At 37.4% G+C, this 22,850-nt stretch overlaps 1 protein-coding gene across 1 annotated transcript in view; it reads right to left on the bottom strand.

Moving 5' to 3' along the window:
• Nucleotides 1-266: 266 nt before the first annotated feature.
• LOC126340649 (potassium channel subfamily T member 2) overlaps nt 267-22,850 on the bottom strand; it is a 1,715,804-nt gene continuing 1,693,220 nt past the window's right edge. The window contains exons 26-27 of the mRNA XM_050001706.1: nt 17,362-17,567; nt 267-8,984 (exon numbers count right to left, since the gene is read on the bottom strand). Coding sequence (XP_049857663.1) covers nt 8,159-8,984; nt 17,362-17,567 — 1,032 coding nt within the window. The 3' untranslated portion in view covers nt 267-8,158. The remainder of the gene's footprint in view (nt 8,985-17,361; nt 17,568-22,850) is intronic.

Raw genomic sequence — 22,850 nt, 5'->3', positions numbered from 1 at the left:
GCTACAAAATGATTAATTTACTAATCTGACCAACCCTCTTGAATGGATCTCTCTCTCTCCACACACACAAACGTGCGCGCGCATGCCCACCAAGATGAAGGGGAACTGTAAACAGGGAGAGCAACAGAGAGGGTGAGTGAGTAAGTGTGTGTGTGTCTGTGTGTGTGTGTGTGAGAGAGAGAGAGAGTGAGAGACAGAGAGAGAGAGAGAGAGAGAGAGAGAGAGAGAGAGAGAGAGAGAGAGAGAGAGGGGGGGGGGGGGGGGGAGAGAAAAAAGAAGAAACAAACTAAGTAGATGTAGATGAAATTTTAGTTGCCAAAATTTTCTCTAGTAATCCTGTCAGTTTCACAGAGTGCGCAACAGTTACATGAAGAAAAGAAATGCATGTCTGGCATTGTTAGCTGGACTGTTCCACAGTAACAAAGAATATATTTTACGATGTTTGGAACAGAGCAATGAAATACTTTCATTTCATCCAGGTGAAGTTACCTGGAAACATTCCACGAAAAAATAAATGGAAGAACTGAAGTTATTACTGTAGGACAGCTGAAATCTAATGAATCAATGTTTGTACCAAGAAAACATGATGTTGCACATCTAGTTATTTCTCTCCACATTTCAGCTGATTACTGTGATTGTGATATACAACTGAAAACTAGCAGATGACTACACTGTGATGCTTGTGGATGTGTAACCAGACGAAAAATTTTTTATCAAATTATTTCAACAGAAAATATGGTTAAGGAATGTACCTCAACCAAAAGTTATTCTTTATTTCTGCACAACTGAGTCACTATAATTTTATTTTATGGCTATCCTTAAGTATATTTATACTTGAGCTGTGTATGTTACACAGAATTGAAGTCAACCTTCACTGTGATAAATTATTTATCTTTTTACAAAACTTATGATTAATCGTCATTTTTCTATTTCACCCATCTGAAATCTGTATAGAACTCAAACTTTTCTTGCAAATCAGATTAGAGCAACTGACAGTCCCATTGTTGGTGAATACTGTTTCTTTTCTTGATTCATACATCTGGTATCACACCTCCCAACATCTTCAAGAACTTAACTAGAGCATCATGACTTGAATAAACAGCTGTTGCAACTATCAGTATTATTAGTAGTGGTAGTCGGTTTTTATAATAGTTATCATATATGTTTGCTTTACTTTATCTATATGTAAACTACTTACACAAAAAACAGGTATTTAAAAACTCCAGATTTTCCAGTTGCACTACTCAGCCTCATGTTTATATGCTAGTACAAATTTCTCACTTATGTACAGTGCAATTATTACTGTTTGAATTTGTAACCCCAGATCCATATTCACACAATTTTTATTTTTTACATTATGATAATGGGCATTACATTAAAGACTTTTTCATCAGAATAAAGAATTTTGCTCTTGATTTTAGACAATGATAAGTCTATTTTTTTGTTTTGCTCCTATATTATCGTTAGTGATTTGCTCCATTATTATCATTAGTGATTAAATTTTATTTCAAGCTGAGATATTTTGACAGTGTGTTCCCAGTTTTAATACATTTTCCTGTTTCTTGGTGATTCCAACATGTCAAACATGAGAAAGAATTTGAGCAGATGCCAGTAGTCTATTCTCATACATATAAAAAATGTGAATAGCACACTAACAGATATATACATATACACGCCACAGAAACATATTTTAATCAGAATAGTTACTGTTATTGTGGCTGAATCTTACATATTGTATGTTACTAGGAAATACAGAGCAAAATCTAAATACCAATGTGAGGAAAGGACACTGCTCAGTGACCAAAGGGCACATTGAACAGCTTTAAGGTATGCAGAAAGCACGGATTGCCTGTTGGACTTCCACATTCCTTCGTTGAATGCCAACATACATATACCATCCCTCTCTTCCTGGCACTGCAGCTCAACTGGACTGTAATGCCAAAAGTATGATGTGATTCATTACTCACCTCAATCTGGCTACAACATTACGAGAATATGTGGGGTGAACAGTCTGAAGGAGGACATTCATACTAAACTGCAACCGGTTACCAGTACATTTTTATCTGGTGGCTGCTCAATACTACATCTGTTCCTTAAGTGAGGGTCATTCCTCATACAGTTATTTAATAACTGAAATAACATTCATGTGGCACAACAAAAGAAACTGTCAATTGAAAATGAAAAATTATTTTCTCCTCCAACACAAAATATCTTACACATCTCTCATCAGTCTATATAGGTAATGGGAAGTCCTGGTAGATCGTAAATAAATTAAGAATAGAGGAGTCTTTGAGTCTTCCCTTTATGTGAAATATGCTAGAAAATATGTCTTGGAGGCTGCTGTAATTCATAATGAGAGTAAACATTATCCATTGGCTCTTTGATACCATCATACATCATATATTGTGTCATATTCCTATCTGCCACAGTTGTCTTTCAATGAACAATGTAGGAAAAGACAGATTGCTACTTACCGTAAAGAAGACACATCAAGTTGCAAGCAGGCACAATTAAAAAGACATTTACATAAAGCTTTCAGTCACAGCCTCCATCAGTAAAAGAGACACACACAACACTCACACACACAGGCAAGCACACCTCACACACGCGACTGCGAACTCCAGCATATCAGGCCGGAATGCAACTATCATATGGGATGCAAGCAACACTCTGGAGTGAGTGGGGAAGGGGAAGGGATAGTAGTGTATGGATGGGCAGAGAGATAAATGCTGTCTGGTGGAGTGTGTAGGGGCTAGACTGCCAACAGGCACAGCATCAGGAGCTTGTGGGTGCAGGGAAAACAGGAGCAGAAAGGGAGAAGAGCAGGGAAAGGCAGGCGGATGAATTGGCAGAGGGCTGCAAATAAAGAGGGTGAGAGATGAGAGAGGGGAGGAGATGATAGGACCAAGGAGGTGGAAACTGTTTAGATCTTTCTTTACATATGGCCTGATGTAGAAAATAAACGTAGACTGCAATATCTTGCATAAAGACAATGACATACACTGTTTTTCAGTTGTAAGCACAACACTTAACAAAGTGTGATGCCTGCTTTACTTAAGCAAGTGAATGAGAGACATAAATGGAGAAGAGTTTGGTATTTAAATAGAGAAACAATATGTGGCATAAGTTAGTTGAAGGAAGTAAATAAACAATTGGACAAGACATGTAATAATGTTAATTTTCAAAAAGAGGTGTTTGTCAGATCAGCATAACAACTTAACCAAAAAATTGTGTGAAAGGATTGTATGAAGTTGAAGTCACGTACAAAGATATTATACAATTTTGTATAAATTTGCTTAATAAACTGTGAAAGCTCTCAAAAAATCATGTAAATTTGAAGCCTATAAAGTTTTGGGAAACCTATGTATAAAACTTCATTCTTCTCTATGCAACCATGAATATGAAATGAAAAGTAAAGAGCCATCTCATTAGTTTCTCAACAAAGTGCCTGATAGTGACCATATTAACACAGAGCATTATGTTTTTATTGTGTAATCAGTGGCACCTTACGAATATGAAAGTGTCTGTAGTGTTGGACGACCTCTGCCTCATATTTTATGATGATCAGCAGGACACAGACTTTGTCTCCTGATATGTACAACAGGAATTGTACATAACACTACAATAAGTCAAAAGTGACAACACATCACAATAATACTAATGGTGGAAAACAAAGTTTCTGTAATTCAATAACTATTTGTTTTATGCTAGATTAATTGCAATTTTGCAAAAACTTCTGTAACTGTATAAAACATGTGCATAAATAATAACTGAGACTGTAATTATTCTTTTACATAAATATGACTCAGTGAAATTATGTTTTGAAGCAACATTTTAGTGGAATTTACTTATGTTTACAATGTACTCTGAGTGCTCATATTAATTTAGGAGAATCTGGGTACTCATCCTTGTCTTGCAAATTTCTCAAAGGACAGAAAAGTTTGTGTATCAGTAGCCTTTATTATTTTCATTCTTCAAATAATCATTAGTGGTTTTTAAATCTCATCATTTGAGATTCTCAAATACTATTTGTAATTTTTGTTTTGGACCTGGGTAGAATTGCATGGCATAAGTTTGTTGTGTTTGTGATTTTGATGATTGGAATGGAGAATGTGGATTCAGCCCTAGAACAGATAGCATTATACTCCAAATGGACTCAGTTTATTTGGTGATTGAAGCAGAAATGTCTGCTCTACAGAAATCTCTTGTAATGTGATATATATACACAGAGTCAATTAGTAATGTAAACAATTTGCGCACTTCCCTTATTGTCATATTAAGTGGCCAGAAGAAAATGAGTAAATTAGTATAAGACATTAGGACTTCTATTTTATACCATGTGTTCCATGTGGGATATATGTGTGTTACAATAATGATGAATGCATAAATAAATAACCAAATGGGATGCCATGTGCAATAACACATGGACCATGTCATCAGTTACCATATGCTGCACACTGTGGAGAGATTCAACATTCTTTAAGCAATAAAATTGTATTCTGTTATCTTTGAGCTGATCACAACAGTGTCACCACAATTTAATGGCTTCTCTAATGGAGGAACTGCACTTACCAAATAAGTATTTTCAAGTAATACCATTATTTTGGTAATATCTAGCATCACAGATTTGATCACTTGTGCCAAGAATGACTTTGCTTGATAATTCTGCCATCAATACTGAAAATGGCCAAGTTGGTAAAATATTTATGAACTTATCACACTTTTTATAAATAATGTAATTCCTGGCAGATATTGTCCAATCACATCAATTAAAAATAAAAAACTGGAGATACTTCAGTATACAAAAACCAAAGCATTAAATGTTACATTTGTAATGTAATCCAGTTTTATCATTTCACCTACAGGCATACTTATATTATGATATATTGTGCTTTATTATTTTGTAGCTCCGACAAGGATTTGTATTGAGTCAGATAGGAATAGCTGAACATCAGCTACAATTATAGTTCAAGCTCATCTAAAGTGAGTGGGCTCTTTGCATCACACAGAAGAAAAGTCAGGCTGTTGCTGTATATGTGAAGCAAACTATTGCTGTATCACTTGAAAAATGTATTGTGTATAATGAGTGTGATGTATGAGGGTAATCATATAATTTCAGTTATCCCCTTGAAAAAATATTAATTTTTTGTATGTTTGAGGTATATGTCTCCCATACTGGTACATACTGAAATCCTCATACCTTAGTACCACACTACACTGCTAGATGAGCCAAAATGAAATGGCACAGCCCATCTCCTCTACATCAATAGGCTGTGCCATTTTGTTAGCTCCTCTAGTGGTGCACTCTGACACCAAGGCATGCAGATATCAATGTTTACCAGGACTGCAGATATGTACCTGCAAAGAAACAGAACATTTATTACATAAGTCATTTTTTCAAGAAGATGGTTAAAATTATATGACTCTTAGTGTGATACATCACATTTACAATTACTCAGCAAAATAGTATGCAACATTTATGCTTTCCTGGGCAATATTTTTCCATTTTGACTCAAACGAGAAGTGAAGTGTAGTTTGTTGAGTCTGAGATGGGCAAATGTTCTGCTGGAAGGTAAGCAATGACAATGGCACTAATTTAGTACCATGTGGCTGAAACATTGAAAGAAATAGTTGCTGCTGTACAACCAAAATTCACACTTTTTCCTTTCAAATATCAAAAAAACTGGCAGTTTCTGTCTCTTCAATCTTATGCCTTTAGCCTAGCTGAACATTCACTAGAAACGTCTATAGTTGAAAACTTGATTTCCTCCCTCAATCTGTTTGATATGACAGTCTGCTATAACTTCAGCAGTTATTGAGCAAACACCAGTAGTCACAGTGAACTGTGTCACTAAAATGTTAGTAAGGCCCCATCTATATAAATAAGGTGATGGGAATTAGTCAGAGAGGCTGGGTTGGCTCCTGGGCCAGGAGTTGAAGGAGGCTGACAACTACCTGACTGGATTGTACCAGAAGGCTGGGCAGTTTATTCAAGGATGTGCAAAACTTAAATTGGAGACAAGAGTGGTGTTCCTCAAAACAGTTAAATTTTCTATGATGTTACATGTGTCACACACCAATCAATTACAGTAGTGGTTGCCCATTTTGTTTATTGTGTCTTGATAATTTTAGGCATCAACTCACACATTTAAAATCTCAGAAATTATAATTAATATAAAGGTTACCGACAATCATTCTTCCCAAGCGCCATTCATGAGTGGAACAGGATAGTGGGGGGGGGGGGGATTAATTTGTGGTGCTCTCCACCACACACTGTCAGAGCAAATATGATTATAGTTCTTGTTGAAAGATGGCGTTGGAAGTAAAAGGATATCATAAATTATTTCACCACTTCATAACATGTATTTTATGGATACAATTTCAAGCACCTCATTGAGCACCTAATCCAGACAGCAGAGTATAGTCTGATTCTTTAGTTAAATGTCAATCATGCTATGGGCACATACCTTCGACTGAGTTTTGTATCAATAGTCATTATCTTTAAATTGGTTACATTTACCTAAATAATGCTAAAGAAATTAACTGAACAGCTTCAATAGATAAATTAAATTGTTCTGATAATAATTTACTCCTTGACTGGTTTTAATGGCTTTACAACATTAACCCAGTTTTTCTTTTTATCAAGGAAAATGTGGATTGATACATAATTCTGAATTACAGAATACAAACAATAGTTTGAACTCTTGCATCGAAGAACAAATTTTCATTAGCAACAAAACAGAAAGTTGCAAATGTGAAGACCATGCATAGATGCTGCTGATTTTTTAAAGAAAACAAAATTTCATTTTAGGGCTGATAATTTGTTGTCTCCTAGCCAATTCCAATGTGTGTTGTTAATTAATACATACTGTCACTTCTGGGAGGGGAGGAAACATTGTTGGAAAAAGTGTTATCTGAGATCATTTGAAATAACATATTACCAACTGCCAAGAACACTTTAGGGAGAGTAATTTAATTAAAAACAGAGTGAAGAGACTGCGTTAATGTTCTGCAATATATGCCAGATAATGATATTGAGAGTAGTATAAGTTCTGCAAACTGTTGAGTTACTTTGAACAGCAAAGAAAAAAGGTCTTACATATTTCTCACATAATGTTCTGCTTATGATATGTTATATTTAACATATTCTACACATCTTCATCAATCTGCATACATAAGTGCAGCAATGAAATGATTCTCAGTTGGTAATTCAATTAGAAACACTATGCACAGATATTTGCTTGATTCCCACATTAGAAGTAATTTTAAGAAAACTAAGAATTATTTGATAAAACAGTTGCTCTTTCTCTAAATAATATGCTATTTGAGAGTATATTTCATTATAAATTTATATTTTTAATAGTTACAACTTCAGTCTTAAGCTTCAGAATTATTTCTGCTACAGAGTAAACAAAATATACAAACTTCTTATATATTTCACTTAAATGCACACTCTTATTTGTATCACTGTACACTATACATATGGTATGTAATAGATGATATTTACAAGGCAATGATGTTGCTATGCAGCACACCAAATAGTTTTCAGTTTCTAAAAAGTCTTCAAGATAACTTACAGCTACACACTATTTGTTCCCATTTCCAACTCATTCGGTGCCACACCGGAGAATATATCAGCCAAGAGAATGATAATTGAGAAAAATAGAAATGATGGGCTGGTGAAGAATCATTCCTTTTCTACTTAGCCCATCTGATATTTTTCTTAGCTTATATCAACAGTCTCTGTCTGGTGAAGAGGCAATATGTGCAACAAGAGGAAGTAGACAGATATCAAGGAAGCAAAACATGCCCTAATTTCTGTAGTTATCTGTAAACAACATATGTTGTTTTAAAATGACTCATTTCTTCTTCACTTATCAGTAAATTAAAAATATCTCAAAGTAGCACCTATTTAATTTTATGTACTAAGTTGTACTAGAAAGTTGTTATTTGTCAACAGCTAAGTACTAACAGTACCATTTCACTCATTTTGCACATAGACTCTTACAGTTCAGTATAGTTTTCAAGGTACTGAAGTAGATTCAGCTGTTATACTTTTCTTATTCAGAATTTATCACTGTGGGGCTGAGGAGCAATCAGTTTACAGCCACTTGTTCCGGACTACACTGCTTAATCTCCTCCCCCACATAAGGTGATATCATACAAGTGTACCTTGTAGGTGTTGGGGATCAGCCAGAGGGGTTGGGCTGGCACATGGGCCGGGAGACGGAGGAGGCTGACAACTGTCTACACTGCAACTGACAAGGCTTGACACATCAAGTGAACTTGGAGTCTGTGCACAAATACCCAGTCCTTGACTATTTACAGTTCCTGAACATCCTCCACTACTTCTCGCACCTGTATTGGTACATATGCCACTGTTACAACTGACACTGATGCCAACACTCCCACTACCACCTGCAGGGCTGCCACCAACAGAAAGACCAGTTGCTACAGTACTGAGAAGGTTACTACAGCTGTTTTCACTCTGTGAGCTTCCTTCTTCTGGTGGTGTCACCTCTAGACCAATGCTTCCATTCAATGCTATCTTAATGGGGTTGCTATGGTTGGAAGCATAGGAAAAACCTAGGTCTTCTAGGCTGCTTTTTCGTCTTGTGGGACCAGAGGGCGCCAATCCCTGACGCAGGGAGTTTGAACGACGCAAGAGTATATCGTCAGCAACACGTAATGAGTTGGATCGTGCTCTGTAGCATCCTGCAGGACTGGGACTTGCGGCACATCCAGCAACTGTAGGACTATCTGGAAGGGAAAGGGAGTTTGCTTTTGTTGTTACAAGTGGAGGGGGTCTTGGAGTTGGTGTGTAGCCAGACAATCCAATAGTGGAGCCGCGTCGACTACCAGCTGCAGAATTTGCCATCTGTTGTACCAGTTGTTGAGAGCAGAAACTAATATTTGACTTTCGGCGGCTGTTGTGACGTTCAAATGTCTTCTGTGCTGAGAAAGGGCTGGGTCGTACTATGTATCTAGAACAAAAATTAGCTATGTTAAAATAGATTTAATAAAGGAAATGAATTCTACAAAAAATAGAAAATAAGATGACTCTGAAATTTATTGTTTTGGTCTCAAAAATTTTTAGAATTGTAAGATAGAACAATGGTACTGCAATGTCTCACATATTATGACCACTATTGTATTGGAACATGAAAAACCAGAGAAGCACATTTTGCAACAACTATGGAATCACATCAGTGAGCACTGGAGAAAAGAATACAAACAGTATGTGAATGCTGCACAGTAGCATAGCCTGTATTGCTAACAGTAAACTATAAGGTCCTAAGGGCATGAGAGTGAACAAAGATAGCTTTCTTTAAGCAAAAGCTCCCTGAGGAAATAAAAAAAATTACTTCCAAATTATAGTAAACATAAACCTAAGAGATACATTTCACCAATAGCAAAGCCTGTAAATGGTTTAGCTGATCACAATTAAGTTTTAAATATAGTAAGGAAAATTCTGGTACACTACTAGCCATTAAAATTGCTACACAAAGAAGAAATGCAGATGGTAAACGGGTATTCATTGGACAAATATATTATACTAGAACTGACATGTGATTACATTTTCATGGAATTTGGATGCAAAAATCCTGAGAAATCAGTACCCAGAACAACCACCTCTGGATGAAATAACGGCCTTGATACACTTGGACATTGAGTCAGACAGAGCTTCGATGCCGTGTACAGGTACACCTGCCCGTGTAGCTTCAACACGATACCACAGTTCATCAAGAGTAGTGACTGGTGTATTGTGACGAGCCAGTTGCTTGGCCACCATTGACTAGACGTTTTCGATTTGAGAGAGATGTGGAGTATGTGCTGGTCAGGGCAGCAGTAAAACATTTTCTGCATCCAGAAAGGCCCGTACAGGACCTGCAACATGCGGTCGTGCATTATCCTGCTGAAATGTAGGGTTCCACAGGGATCGAATGATGGATAGAGCCTCGGGTCCTAATACATCTGAAATGTAATGTCCACTGTTCAAAGTGCCGTCAGTGAGAACAAGAGGTGACCGAGACGTGTAACCAATGGCACCCCATACCATCACACTGGGTGATATGCCAGTATGGCAATGATGAATACACACTTCCAATGTGTGATCACCGCGATGTCGCCAAACACAGATGCGACCATCATGATGCTGTACACAGAACCTGGATTTATCTGAAAAAATGACGTTTTGCCACTGGTGCACCCAGGTTCGTCGTTGAGTACACCATTGCAGGCACTCCTGTCTGTGATGCAGCGTCAAGGGTAACTGCATCCATGGTCTATGAGCTGATAGTCCATGATGCTGCAAACATCATCGAACTGTTCGTGCAGATGGTTGTTGTCTTGCAAACGTCCCCATCTGTTGACTCAGGGATAAAGACGTGGCTGCACGATCCATTACAGCCATGCGGATAAGATACCTGTCATCTCGACTGCTACTGATACGAGGCTGTTGGGATCCAGCTCGGTGTTCCGTATTACCCTCCTGCACCCACTGATTCCGTATTCCGCTAACAGTCATTGGATCTCGACCAACGCGAGCAGCAATGTCGCAATACGATAAACCGCAATCTTGATAGGCTACAACACGAACTTTATCAAAGTCAGAAATGTGATGGTATGCATTTCTCCTCCTTACATGAGGCATCACAACAACATTTCACCAGGCAATGCTGGTCAAATGCTTATTTGTGTATGAGAAATCGGTTGGAAACTTTCCTCATGTCAGCGCAATGTAGGTGTCGCCACCAGCGGCAGCCTTGTGTGAATGCTCTGAAAAGCTAATCATTTGCAAATCACATCTTCTTCCTGAGGGCTAAATTTCGTGTCTGTAGCACATCACCATCATGGTGTAGCAATTTTAATGGCCAGTAGTGTAGAACGTAGTAAATATTTAAGAGTGAAGAACCACTCAGGGGCAAATATGTATGTGTATGTGTGTTTTCCAGCTCAACAAAATATTTATTTCAAAACCTAACAAGTTTTCTTTTGTGTGCACCTGTCAATGACTCACCACTTCTGCTATTCAGTAAATAATCTTCTTTGCTCCTACATTTAACATTAAGTTTTGTAACACATATTTATGTTTTCAATTTTCAGGCTTGAACTACTAATACTGGGGCTACCAAAGTGTTCATCATTTGCAGATGACATTGTGGCTTCAAAATTCATAAAGCAGCTGGCAATAATCACATGTAATCAGAAAGACAAGTAATGAAGATTGATCTGCTACCATTACTTGAGTACAATGCTATGCATTTGTAACAGGACACCATGTGCTTTTGCAAGAAACCAGTTCCACCTACCTCTCAAGTTGTAGAAAACGCTTATCCCAGATCCTTCTTATCTTTCTTTTCACAGACTGTAAAGGTGCCATCAACGCGTCTGAACCATATAAGGAACTTCAGATTTTAGGTAGTTATTCCTCTGGGGGAGACATGAGGACTTGCATCGCACCCTCACACGCTACCTGTTCATGCTCCACTTAGAAATATCCTTCCTAGTATTCTCAAGTCTTAAATCCCTTACATAGCTCAAATTCACTGATGATATCTTAATGATCTAGAACAAGTGCCTCATACTTCTAAAATGCAGTCTCCTAGATGTTGCCCTCCGTGTGTATGACAATTCCATAAAAGTCCAACACTTTCCATATCTTTGATTCTTTCCACATTACATACTTGCATCACCAGCCTTGCTAACGGTGGACAATACCTCTGCTGTGATGAACAACCCCTCTTTCAATATCATTATCAAAACTTTCATAGAAATGGATTACATTCCTTACCTTGTCCATGAGCATATCTACTGTGCCATACTTTCTCTAGATTGTACTTCTCCAATTACACTCACTCACTGCCACAGAGAACAACTCTGACTCTCTTTGATCATTAAACAATGGCAAGTCCAGGTAAGTACATCAACATTATTATGGTTTAGGACAGACTATTTTTCACCATTATGGTGAATAGCAATATATCCTTTTCATAATATTGTATCTTTCATCATGGAGTGAAATTAGGAGTATCTTCCCCCAAATCTGTTCCATCTGGCGTTTCACCATTTGTCCCAGTACAGTGATGTAGTACTGCTCTTCCCAGTGCCTCAACTCATCCATACGGAAGATTTTCTTGTGAAAGCAGCTATGTTATATATGCACTTTTGTTTGTGGCATTTTTGGGAAATAGTTGTAGTCGTATACAGTGAGTGTGCATAATTAAACAGTATTTGTCTCTATGGTTGGTCTAAAGAGCCCATCACATATCAGCATAGATGCTGCAGGAAGTGCTGTGCCATGTGCAAACTGCTGTATACAAGTCAGAGTGAAAGGCCCTCAGCCACTCTTAACGTTTTCGTGACTATGGAACACTTCACTATTAGACTGTGCCTTAATGATTTCATGCTTTGTACTTTTTACTACATCATACAGTGCGTCTGTATTTTCCTTTACGTAGAAGTCAATTAAAATTTGGTTGGTGGGAATTTTAATATTGTGTTTATGCAACATGGTGAGTGCAGTATTCTATGCAGCATGTTTTGTTTCGTAGTTCACTATGGCCAATATGGCAGTGGAAGGAATTCTTCAATCTCTTGTTGAACAGCAGTGAGCTGTCATCAGCCACACCAGCCCTTCTCCATGGCACTAAACAATTTGGCAGCTTAGTTAGCACACCAGGGTTCACTGCCATTGACAGACCCCCTCCACCCTCCATTTCCTCCATATGAAGATACTGTGGGAGAATGGGGCGCATAGGGACAACACCTTCAGAAACACTTCCAAGCCTTTGTTGTTGTCAACCCCAATGTGTGCAAGGTTTTCTTTCCCTTCGTGTTTATCATCTTTCGTGTACGCTAGCTTCACTGCAGGAACCTGCCAGTCTTTCTTTTGAAGTAATGTTTCAGTTGCTCTCTAAGTATCATTGCAAACATATCTGTGTTATTGTTGCTCATGGTGAATTCTACTGTTGTCCAAAGTGGCCACAACAGTTATACAGAGCTTGGGCAGTAGAACGTCATGGACTTTGCCACCACTGTGTATTGTTACTGAAGCTCACCAGGACTGTTACGCTGATTCGATGGTTTGTGATGCTATAATATACTTGCCCCTTGATAGAGAAGTCTGTAAACACACTTTACAATTTGAAAATCCCTCTCTCTTTGCCCAGTTTTTTGAAGTATCTAGGGAAGGAGGAAACCAGATAGAAGCCTGGTGTGAAGTAGTTGCCATTGCTTCTCCTCCTCAGCCACCATCAGTTAGTTTATGGGAGAGTGGGGTGGGAAGTGGGAATGCCGTTATGTGACCATGCAATCCTGGTCTCCATGTCATGTAACGCAGTGCTGTGGTAAACAGCAGTCAGCATTACAATGGCTGCATGCCCCTCTCCCATCATGCCCTTAGTGCTTTGTTCAGCATGAGCATGCCAAAAGCATTAGACGACATGCCACCATCATAAAAAAAAGGGGACATATTGTGTCTGTGTGAAATTCTAAGTCATATTAATCATTCATAAATATGGGTGTGAACAGTTTCTCAAGTGATGCTAGTCTAAGACAAGCTTTATATTGAAGTACACATTATGGACAAGATGTTAAAAATGCAAGGACACACGGATGCAGTAGTGACTTTGTTAAATTCTCAAAGCTACGTGGATCTTGGATCATCAGTGTTGTCCCTTGTCCCTTGTTGGTTGGTGAGTTACAACAAACAACAGATACCCATATTAGGACAGATTTCTACTTCTGTACTGTATAAATCAGTTGTTCAGCCTTTGGGCTTGCTAACATTGAAAACTTATTCGAGTTAGACATCTTAAAAATTTTTGACTTCTTTATTTCTGACAAAGTGCATCTGGTTTCCTATCAAGTTCCCTACCAATAACTGGATGCTCCCTGCTCAGAATTTTCTGCACTATTTTTGAACATTGAAACTAACAGCGTGCTCCTGTTTTTTTCATGCCTGCTCAACCCCAGCTGTTTTAGGAAGCAAGTCAAAGTAGAACTTGATCAACTTACATCCTTGGGTGCTGTCACCTGTGAATGGTCTACTACATTGGTAATTGTCACAAAAACAACAGCAAACCTCTGTCTCTATGGTGATTTCAAAAATTAAATTCACAATCTATTATTGATACATATCCCTTACTCCATAACAATGAAATCTATGCTCAGATTTCTGAGGACCAACATTTTTCTGAAATAGACTTGTCTGAAGACTGCCTGCAGCTGCTTCTGGATGATGATTCCAAACATATCCTCAAAGTGAATACCCCATTCAGGTTATACCAATACCTGTGCCTGCCATTCAGCACAGCTAGTCCCCTTGCTATTTTCCAATGACTTTTGAAGTAACTCACAGTCTCTATGCCAGGATGCATTAACTACCTGGGTGATACTGTGGTCTACATTTCCTCAACAGGTGAACACTTGCAGAACCTTTGGGCCTTGTCCATGGTGCTGCAGGCAGCTGATTGAAACTAACTTTGATAAAAGGCAATTGTTTCAGCTATTTATTGTCTATCTATTTGAAGTCCCCTCAAGCTGTAATGATAGTATGTCAATACCATTACAACTTTGCCATGTCCTAGCAACATCAGAAAGATTGTCTGCTACCATAAATATCTTCCTGATGCAGCTGTGATGGCTTAGCATCTTCATGCTCTATAAAATAATGGAGCTCTTTTTCACTAATTGATTGCCTGCAAGTGTGTTTTTACCCTACCGAAGCCAAAATAACACTCAGCTCCTTGCTTGTTTACCTTCCAAGCAGACCAGCATCTTGTTTTGGCCACAGACGCCTCCCGGTATGTCATAGGGGCCCTTGTCTCACACAAATATGCAGATGGTTCTGAACACTTGATTGCATACACTTCAAAAGCCTTAAATCGGTGCAACAGCGCTACTCCCAAATAGAAAAAGAAGATCTTGCTATTGCAGATGCACCCAAAAAATTTCATGTTTTCCTCTTCATCTCAAAAATTCATTTGATTACTGATCATAAACTGCTGGTTTCTTTTTCCCAGCCTTTAGAATCTCTTCCAGATAAAGTGGCCTGTCACATACACTGTGTATGTTTTGTCACACTATACTATGAGATTCACCACAGCACTAGTTGGTAATGCAGACGCTCCTTCTTCGTTGCTGACTGCCCCAATCCAGCATTTCATACAGATGAACTGTTGTGTTTCCATTCAGCTGCTGAAGTCCAAAACACGGTGGGTGGTTTTACCATTATCAGTTCTTGGATTTTGGCTGCTGTCATAGCCAATCCTGTCTTACATCAGATCCTCCATGGCTGACCAGATGAACCACTAGACCACGTGTCAGATGCTTTGCCTAATTATTATGCTCTCTGCCACTGCCTCTCAGTTCTTGATGATGTATTACTTTTGGCTATTGAAGAGTCAGTGCCTTGGGTTGTGATCATGTCTGCGCTGCTGTGAGATGTCATGCACCTTCTCCAGCTGGACCATTGGGGTGTTTCTATACAAAACTGCTGGCCTGTCACCATGTGTTTTGGCTGGGAATTGACACTGACATCACACACATTGTGTCAGCCAGCCCACAGTGCATCAACCATCAAGTGGCACCACAGGCTCTCTTACCCCAGGGCCCACCCCACAGTGCCCCTGTGAGCATATTCTTGCTGATTTTGTGCATCCCTTCCTTACGTCCTATTGCCTTGTTGTAGTTGATGCTTTCTCAAAATTTCCTTATGCGGTTTGTTACCTGTCCACATCCATGGCTCCCACAAAGAATTTTTTTCCCCTTTGGAACGATTATCATATATGCTTGCAACAGACAATGGCCCGCAATTTGTTTATCAGGATTTTGAAGATTTTTGTACAAAGAGTGGCATTCGACATGTTATCTCCCCACTATTTCACACTGAGTCAAATGGGGAGGCAGAGTGGCTGGTCCATACGTCCAAATTCAGTTGAAAAAATACAATTTGCTCTTCTCCCAAGGAAGCCCTTGATAGATTTTTGATCTCCAATAGTTTCCCTCCACATGGTGACCATAGCCTGGTGAAGCTGCTTCATGGTCACCAGCCCCTTATGCTGCTTCATCTGCTCTGGCTGCAGCCCGGTGACCCACTGACACCTAAATCACAGCAGTTCTGTCTGAGCTCTAGACCTGTGGGTTTGGCTGGCACCTGTAGTTGTCCATCATTGACAAAGCCATGGTCCACGCCTCCTATGACTCCTGTGCCATATTCATTCTGGGTCCCACCACTGCCAGCAGGTGCCTGCCCAGAGGTGGACATGGATATGGCACCTCCATCACTGGTCCTTTCTTATGGCCTCTCCCGGGGGGAATGGTGCTGCACCTGTCCATGCCCCATGCCAGTCCAGACCATAGTCTCCTGTGATATCATGACTCCTGTTCCAGCAGCTATCCTCTTCCAATGAAGACTAAACCTGTACTGTAAGCACACACAATTAAACAGCAAGCACCTCCACAGCCAGCCTAAAGAGGCTGCTGGACTTTGGCATAGATGGTGCAGCAAATGCTGCACTGTGTGTATAAGCCAGCACACCAAGCCCTCAGCCACACTAGTTTTTTCATGTCTATGGAACACTTTACTGTTAGACTGTGCCCTTAGTGATTTAGTTTGTGTGAAATTATTATTATGTCATTCAGTGTGTCTGTATTTTCCTTTATATGAAAACAATTTAAATGTTTGTTGGTGGGAATTTTAATACTGTGTTTTTGCAACGTTATAATAAGTGTAGCCCCAGTTAGTTGTTCACTTGTATATATGGCCACCATCAAGCTACAACCAAATAAATGCATGATCTTCCTTCCAGTTTCAGAGTATGTTGATCAACATGGTTTGGTTATCTTCAATTAAGTCTATGCCACCGCATTTCCTACCCTGAACTCCACCCCACCTATTTCATTCCCCATCATTTTATCTTCATTATATACCAGTGTTCCTTTTTCTACACTGTTTTCTTAAAGATCTGAATACTCTTTCTTCATTTTTCTTTCATTCCCAATGAAAACTCGGAACTGACATTTATACCTGAGTTATTTTACAATGGATGTGTGAACTGGGCACACTACAATATTTTCTACATAGTTCATGGTAGTTTTGAAATTAATTTCTGTCCTTGTAATATTGCAATAATGGAATTTACAGGACTGAAATAACAAACAAAAACAAGAAAAGGCAACTACTGACTTGCATCTTGTAGATGGGTGCACACAATCATGCAATTTTTTAAGCTGTTACATATGTGCATACACAGCCTATCTATTGGCTGCAGGTTATGTCTACCTACAATCATGTAGGGAACTTATATTTAACTTCTGCTTCTTCCTTGTTATATATGTTTCAATAAATACACTTACATAATATCTCCTTCTTCAAGTTTGAGATCACAGCTTGGGTTGATAATTACATAAGACAAGTTACTCCTTTTCTCACTGACATCATCATAATCTATACTGGGCAGATTTAGGCTTTCCATTCTGGAGCGAACCAGATTTGCAATTTCAGCACGTTCAATCATTTGTGTGTGGTTATCTCGAGCTTCATCCACTAAATTTATGGAGCACTGTTGATAGAAACAAGTAAATTATTAAAATAACTGAATGTGATGATGAGTATTGAAGTTCGTATTAAAGACTAATAATATGTTATTTATTTGTATCAAACAATTTACATTTGTAGAATAGTTTTAGTAGTGAAAGGAACACTTATCACTGCAGGATTACCATAAAATAGTTAAGAAGCAGAAATGTGTTATAATGATTCTAGAATTACAAAATTTTATTTATTTTCATGCTAATCATAACAGTTAATAAACTGTTATTGTGCTACATACGGTGAATATTTGCTACTAATATCAGAATCATTCAGCATACAGCATTCTATTGTTCAAGCAATGCTACCAAACAAGAAACACACAAATATATTATACGTTACCATGCTCTACACCACAACAGATCAAGTACACATCTAGGAGAATATAAAAACGTTCAGTGCACTGTTTGGAACCAAAATAACACAGTGGCCATTTCTTGCTCAAGAATATTTCACTATTTTACCACTAGTTTATATGAAAATTTCATTCTTAAAATACTTTCCTGATCAATTCTTAGTGTCAGATATAAATGGAAGAGATTGCCTTTCCTGAGATCATTTTTGGAACTACGAATTTTATGTTGATGCAAATACACAGTATTGTGAACCAAGTCCTCCAATTGAAGAATGTTCCAAATTTGGCTCTAGGAAAATTCAGGTATCATTTGATGGACTACTAGCATCATGGCATCATTGTGTGACAATACGTGCAACATGAATTCAGTATAATAACCAAAAAACAAACAGTAGTCAAAACAGCAAATTTCTCAAATGTGAAATTGTACAGTGTTGTCTGCAAAAAAAATCAAATGGTTGTCATCTAAGAAATCAAAATGGTTGTCATCTAAGGACACAGCTGTTGTGAAACTGCAAGTGCATGAGATGGGGCTTCAAACCAGTTACCACCTATATATTCTCATAATTTGACACACAGTAACTTTTTTTCTGTGACTCTTCAAGCTTTCCCAGTGGATGTGTTGTAAATAGTCTTCACGGGTTTGCCGCCGGATGACGTTGTGCAAATTCGACAATATTTCGTCGGAGTAACTGTCCGACATCTTCAGGTGGTTCAACCTCGCTCATTGCTAGGTACGACTGACGGTATCTGCACACCGACGCCTCAATGCATTTGACAAGCGCAGCATACAGTGCACGTGCAGATGAGCCGCTCTGCGATTTTCGACAGAGGGAGTTTGAATAGGGCAAATCACTCTGCATGCGAGATTTCCGTGGCTGTGCATTCTTCACATGCCTGTTCTAAAAACAGGGTGTTGGTGTGCAGATACCATCAGTTGTACCTAGCCGTGAGCAAGGTTGGACCACCTGAAGATGTCGGACAGTTGCTCCGATGAAACATTGTGGAATTTGCACAACGTGACCTGGCGGCAAACCCGTGAAGACTATTTACAACTTTTTTCTGTTTCTTAGCTCCAAAAATGGCTTGGAGGCAAGAGGTTTTTGTTGAATAAAAAGATTATCTGTGATGCAAGTGAATATTTATGCTGATGTGAGAATAAATTTCTTGGACAAAAACAACATTGAATAGTGCTGGAACAAAAATTCTGAGCTCAATAGAAATTATGTTGAGAAATAAAATTCTCTTTTTAACTGTGTTTTCACAAAATCCTTGTTTTGTACCAACTAGTGATGTAACTAATTTTATAAAATTAAATAATTTATCTTGTTTTTCTCTAGGTCATTTGCTCTCAACTTGCCCTCTCTATTTAATAGTCTATAGCTGCTTTGATTTGGGAATTTATGAAGCTAGAGAACAATGATTAGTTGCTCAGAGTATCAACCTAAATTGAAAAAGAACTTTATTAATGCCAAGGAATTAAAATAAAGAGACAGAGGAGAAAAGAGGTTGGAAGAACATGTAACATTAAACCAAGAGGCACAAAAGTGGGAAAGATTAAAAAGGAAATGAGAAAAAGAACAGGGAGCCAGAAAAATCACTATGAAAAATGTCTAGATTGTTCAGCAGAAAATAAAAGTTTCATTGAATAACTACGTATATTGGGGAAAGTTGTCTACAAGGACCCAGCAACAGTGTTGCACCACTGAACAGCGACTTTCATGAAGAATTAGTTTGAGAAAAATAAAGTCAGGATTAAGATGATACTAATTATGAACTCATACCAATATCTGTTTTGCAGTGTAGAAAATGTCAATGTCCTGTCAATCTATGCTTCGGGAGGATTATAAAATACTGCTTTCAAATAATGGAGCAATGGTGGGAGACCCTGATAACAGGTCAAAAAATCTGTAAAAATAATCATGTAAGTTATAACTGGAAGATAACTTGTATGAATAGAAAAGTGATTGAAATCACTTCATGGAATATCATTTAAAAACCACAGTGTTATTGGAAAAAATAGTTTGTGTATTTTTTATCAGTTCAAAACTGAATATCGGGAAATATGACTATGAACAATTTTATTTGCTGCTCATGGAATCAAACTCCAATGGAATAAAATGATGGTTAGTTGGCAACAAACTCAGTTTAAAAAATGAGCGCATTTTAATATAGAAAAGCTGATGCTGAAACATATTTAAATCCAGAAACTGTTATTTCATGGTGAGCTAACTGCACTAAACTGCATTAACAAATGAAAGCGCATATACTGAAATGAAGATCAGTGCAACAAACTAGACTAAATGTTTATCACTATTGACTCTATCCACACTTGAGTGTCCTATACTAAAAACAGACTTTTGTATGCAAAAAAATATGGAGGAATGTTACATCCACTAACATATCTAGTAACAACTTTGACAAGAAACGTAATGTCAAAATTTGATCTTATCCAGTTATAAGTTAAGTGGCCAAGTCTAAGAGCTTAATGTGGAAGTTATGACACCGCCTTATTTTAAAAACCTTAAATAAATTGCGTATACATTAAGCTTTTTTGTAAGTGAAATAAAATGCTTAACTTTTATTTCCTACTACAGAATAATACAGCAAGTGGCAAGATAAAATGAAGCAAAATTTTCAAATACGAGTTGATGATTATCATTGACTAGTTCTTTACACAATTCACAGTCTGAGAGCTCCACGCATTTCACAATCTAAAAAAAAGTTTCTCATTTCTTAATCTTCTTTTACCCTTCTCCCATTGCTCTATAACCTTAGGAAAATTGTTAAGTATGAATGTCTTGTGTAATACGAGTCTTGACACCTTGCAGTTTTTAGAACTTACGAAATAATACCATCTCCAGCAAATTCTTTGTATGCGATTCACCCAACTCAAAAGTTAATTTTATTAAAACATATAAAATATTTGTGATTAAATGTCAAGAAACAGACAACAAAGAAGCTGTAAATGGGTTTTTAATATAACTCAACAATTTCAACCTAAGTACACTTATACTAAAGTACCTAAACTGATCTTTTATTTTAGATTTTCTTTCTGGAATAGTGATTCAGTCTACAATTCAATGAAAAATTCGTATGGAAACCAAGCTGAAGTACTAATTCAGAATTCAAACTGTAATCCGCACTTATAGTGAAAACCAATAGCTCATCTAGCTGCATTAATACAAAGTCTTCAAGCTCCGAATGTGGGCACAACAAAGGAGTTATAGGGCATGCAAAGAATATAATGTACAAACTATGTATAAATACAATGTATTCAGCAAACTCATGTTAAACAGGGGTAGAAAACTAATGACGGTAACAAATATTTAACAGGGGTAGCAAACTACTGATACTAGCATTCTTTTCAACTGTCAAGACATTTCTAGAATAATCAGTATTTATTTATATTGCAACTAGCGTAATAAGTTGGTTTGGTAGCAAAAGTCACTCACATTATGAATCTGAACAAAGTATATCTTTGTCATTTTCGATTTCTTGCTATGAAAAGGTTTAATATTCAAAATTCTTTGTTGTAAAAGGATCTGACACCTAAATAAATTATAATATAATTTGAAATTGAAAATATCCATAAGTAGTTGAATTGGCATCCTTTAATTTTTGTTGATTCCAGTTTATTTATCCTTTTATTGGTGACATTGGTAAATACAAGCAGAGTTTTTATGCAGTTACACAGATGTGAAACACAGAGTGCATGTGTAGATTCTTAATCAAGACTCACTTAACAACAACAGCACATTTCCTTGTGCATTACAGTCACAGTATAATACCTTTAAATTAGAAACAGATCTTGGATCAGCTGCTGGTCCCAGCAGTATGCATACATTAATAGTTTAAACGTTTCTGCTAGTTTTTCTGAGTGATGAAACATATAAAAATGCAATGTGAAATTTTCTTCAGGGGTTAGTTACTTGAGACTAAACTTATTGAGAATGAAAAACAGTGTAACTGATCTTTTAGACAATTCATATGTCCCATGTTGCACCTAAACAGTTATATTTGAATGAGGTAGTAGACAAATTAATTACAAACAGTGTAAAATAAAAAAGCAACAATATGAATGGCAGTTGAAAATTTATTCTTAACATACAAATTTAATGAAATTCTATGTAAGAATAAAGCAGTAAACAAGACACATAAATCTCAAGTTTGAAGAAAATAAGGTTACCTCTTCATGATATATGATAAAAAATGAGGAGAGGAGGGAAAAATTTATAGAGATTTGGAAAGGTTGATACTGAAAGTCAGGAGAGACACAAAATAGTGGGCAAGAATGGAAGCCAAACAAAGATCTGTATCAAAAGACAGAAAAATTTGTGAACAGTTAGTAAAATGGTGTAAAAGGGAAGGTCATGATTAAGTCAGAGAATAGTTCCCAAGATTGAAGAAAGATGTAGATAAATTGACTTTCTTCTCTGAACATTCACCTATACCCTGCTCGTACTTTTAATAACTATTTTATGGATTGTCAGCTCCCACACTCTCTGCTTACTCAGCTAGTAGTACAGTAACTTATTGGTTTCATAGTATGTTTTTCTTGGTTTCATAATATGTTTTTCTTGTTAACTCCATATGAGTTTTGCAGACATTTATGTCTGTGATGTCTTATCAAGAATGAGGTTGGATAGACAATATTCAATGAATTACTAAATTTTTGTACTAATTTTTCACTATCAATATCTCACTTGTAAATCAAATTCTGACAAATATGAGTTTTGCAGACATTTATGTCTGTGATGTCTTATCAAGAATGAGCTTGGATAGACAATATTCAATGAATTACTAAATTTTTGTACTAATTTTTCACTATCAATATCTCACTTGTAAATCAAATTCTGACAAAGATCGTCAAAAAAGTTCAAGAGGCCATTTAGCAGA

Source organism: Schistocerca gregaria, chromosome 1 (assembly GCF_023897955.1).
Source record: "Schistocerca gregaria isolate iqSchGreg1 chromosome 1, iqSchGreg1.2, whole genome shotgun sequence".
Lineage (NCBI taxonomy): Eukaryota > Metazoa > Arthropoda > Insecta > Orthoptera > Acrididae > Schistocerca > Schistocerca gregaria.
The sequence above is the reverse complement of the archived record's forward strand: the minus strand, read 5'-3'. Positions and strand labels throughout refer to the sequence as shown.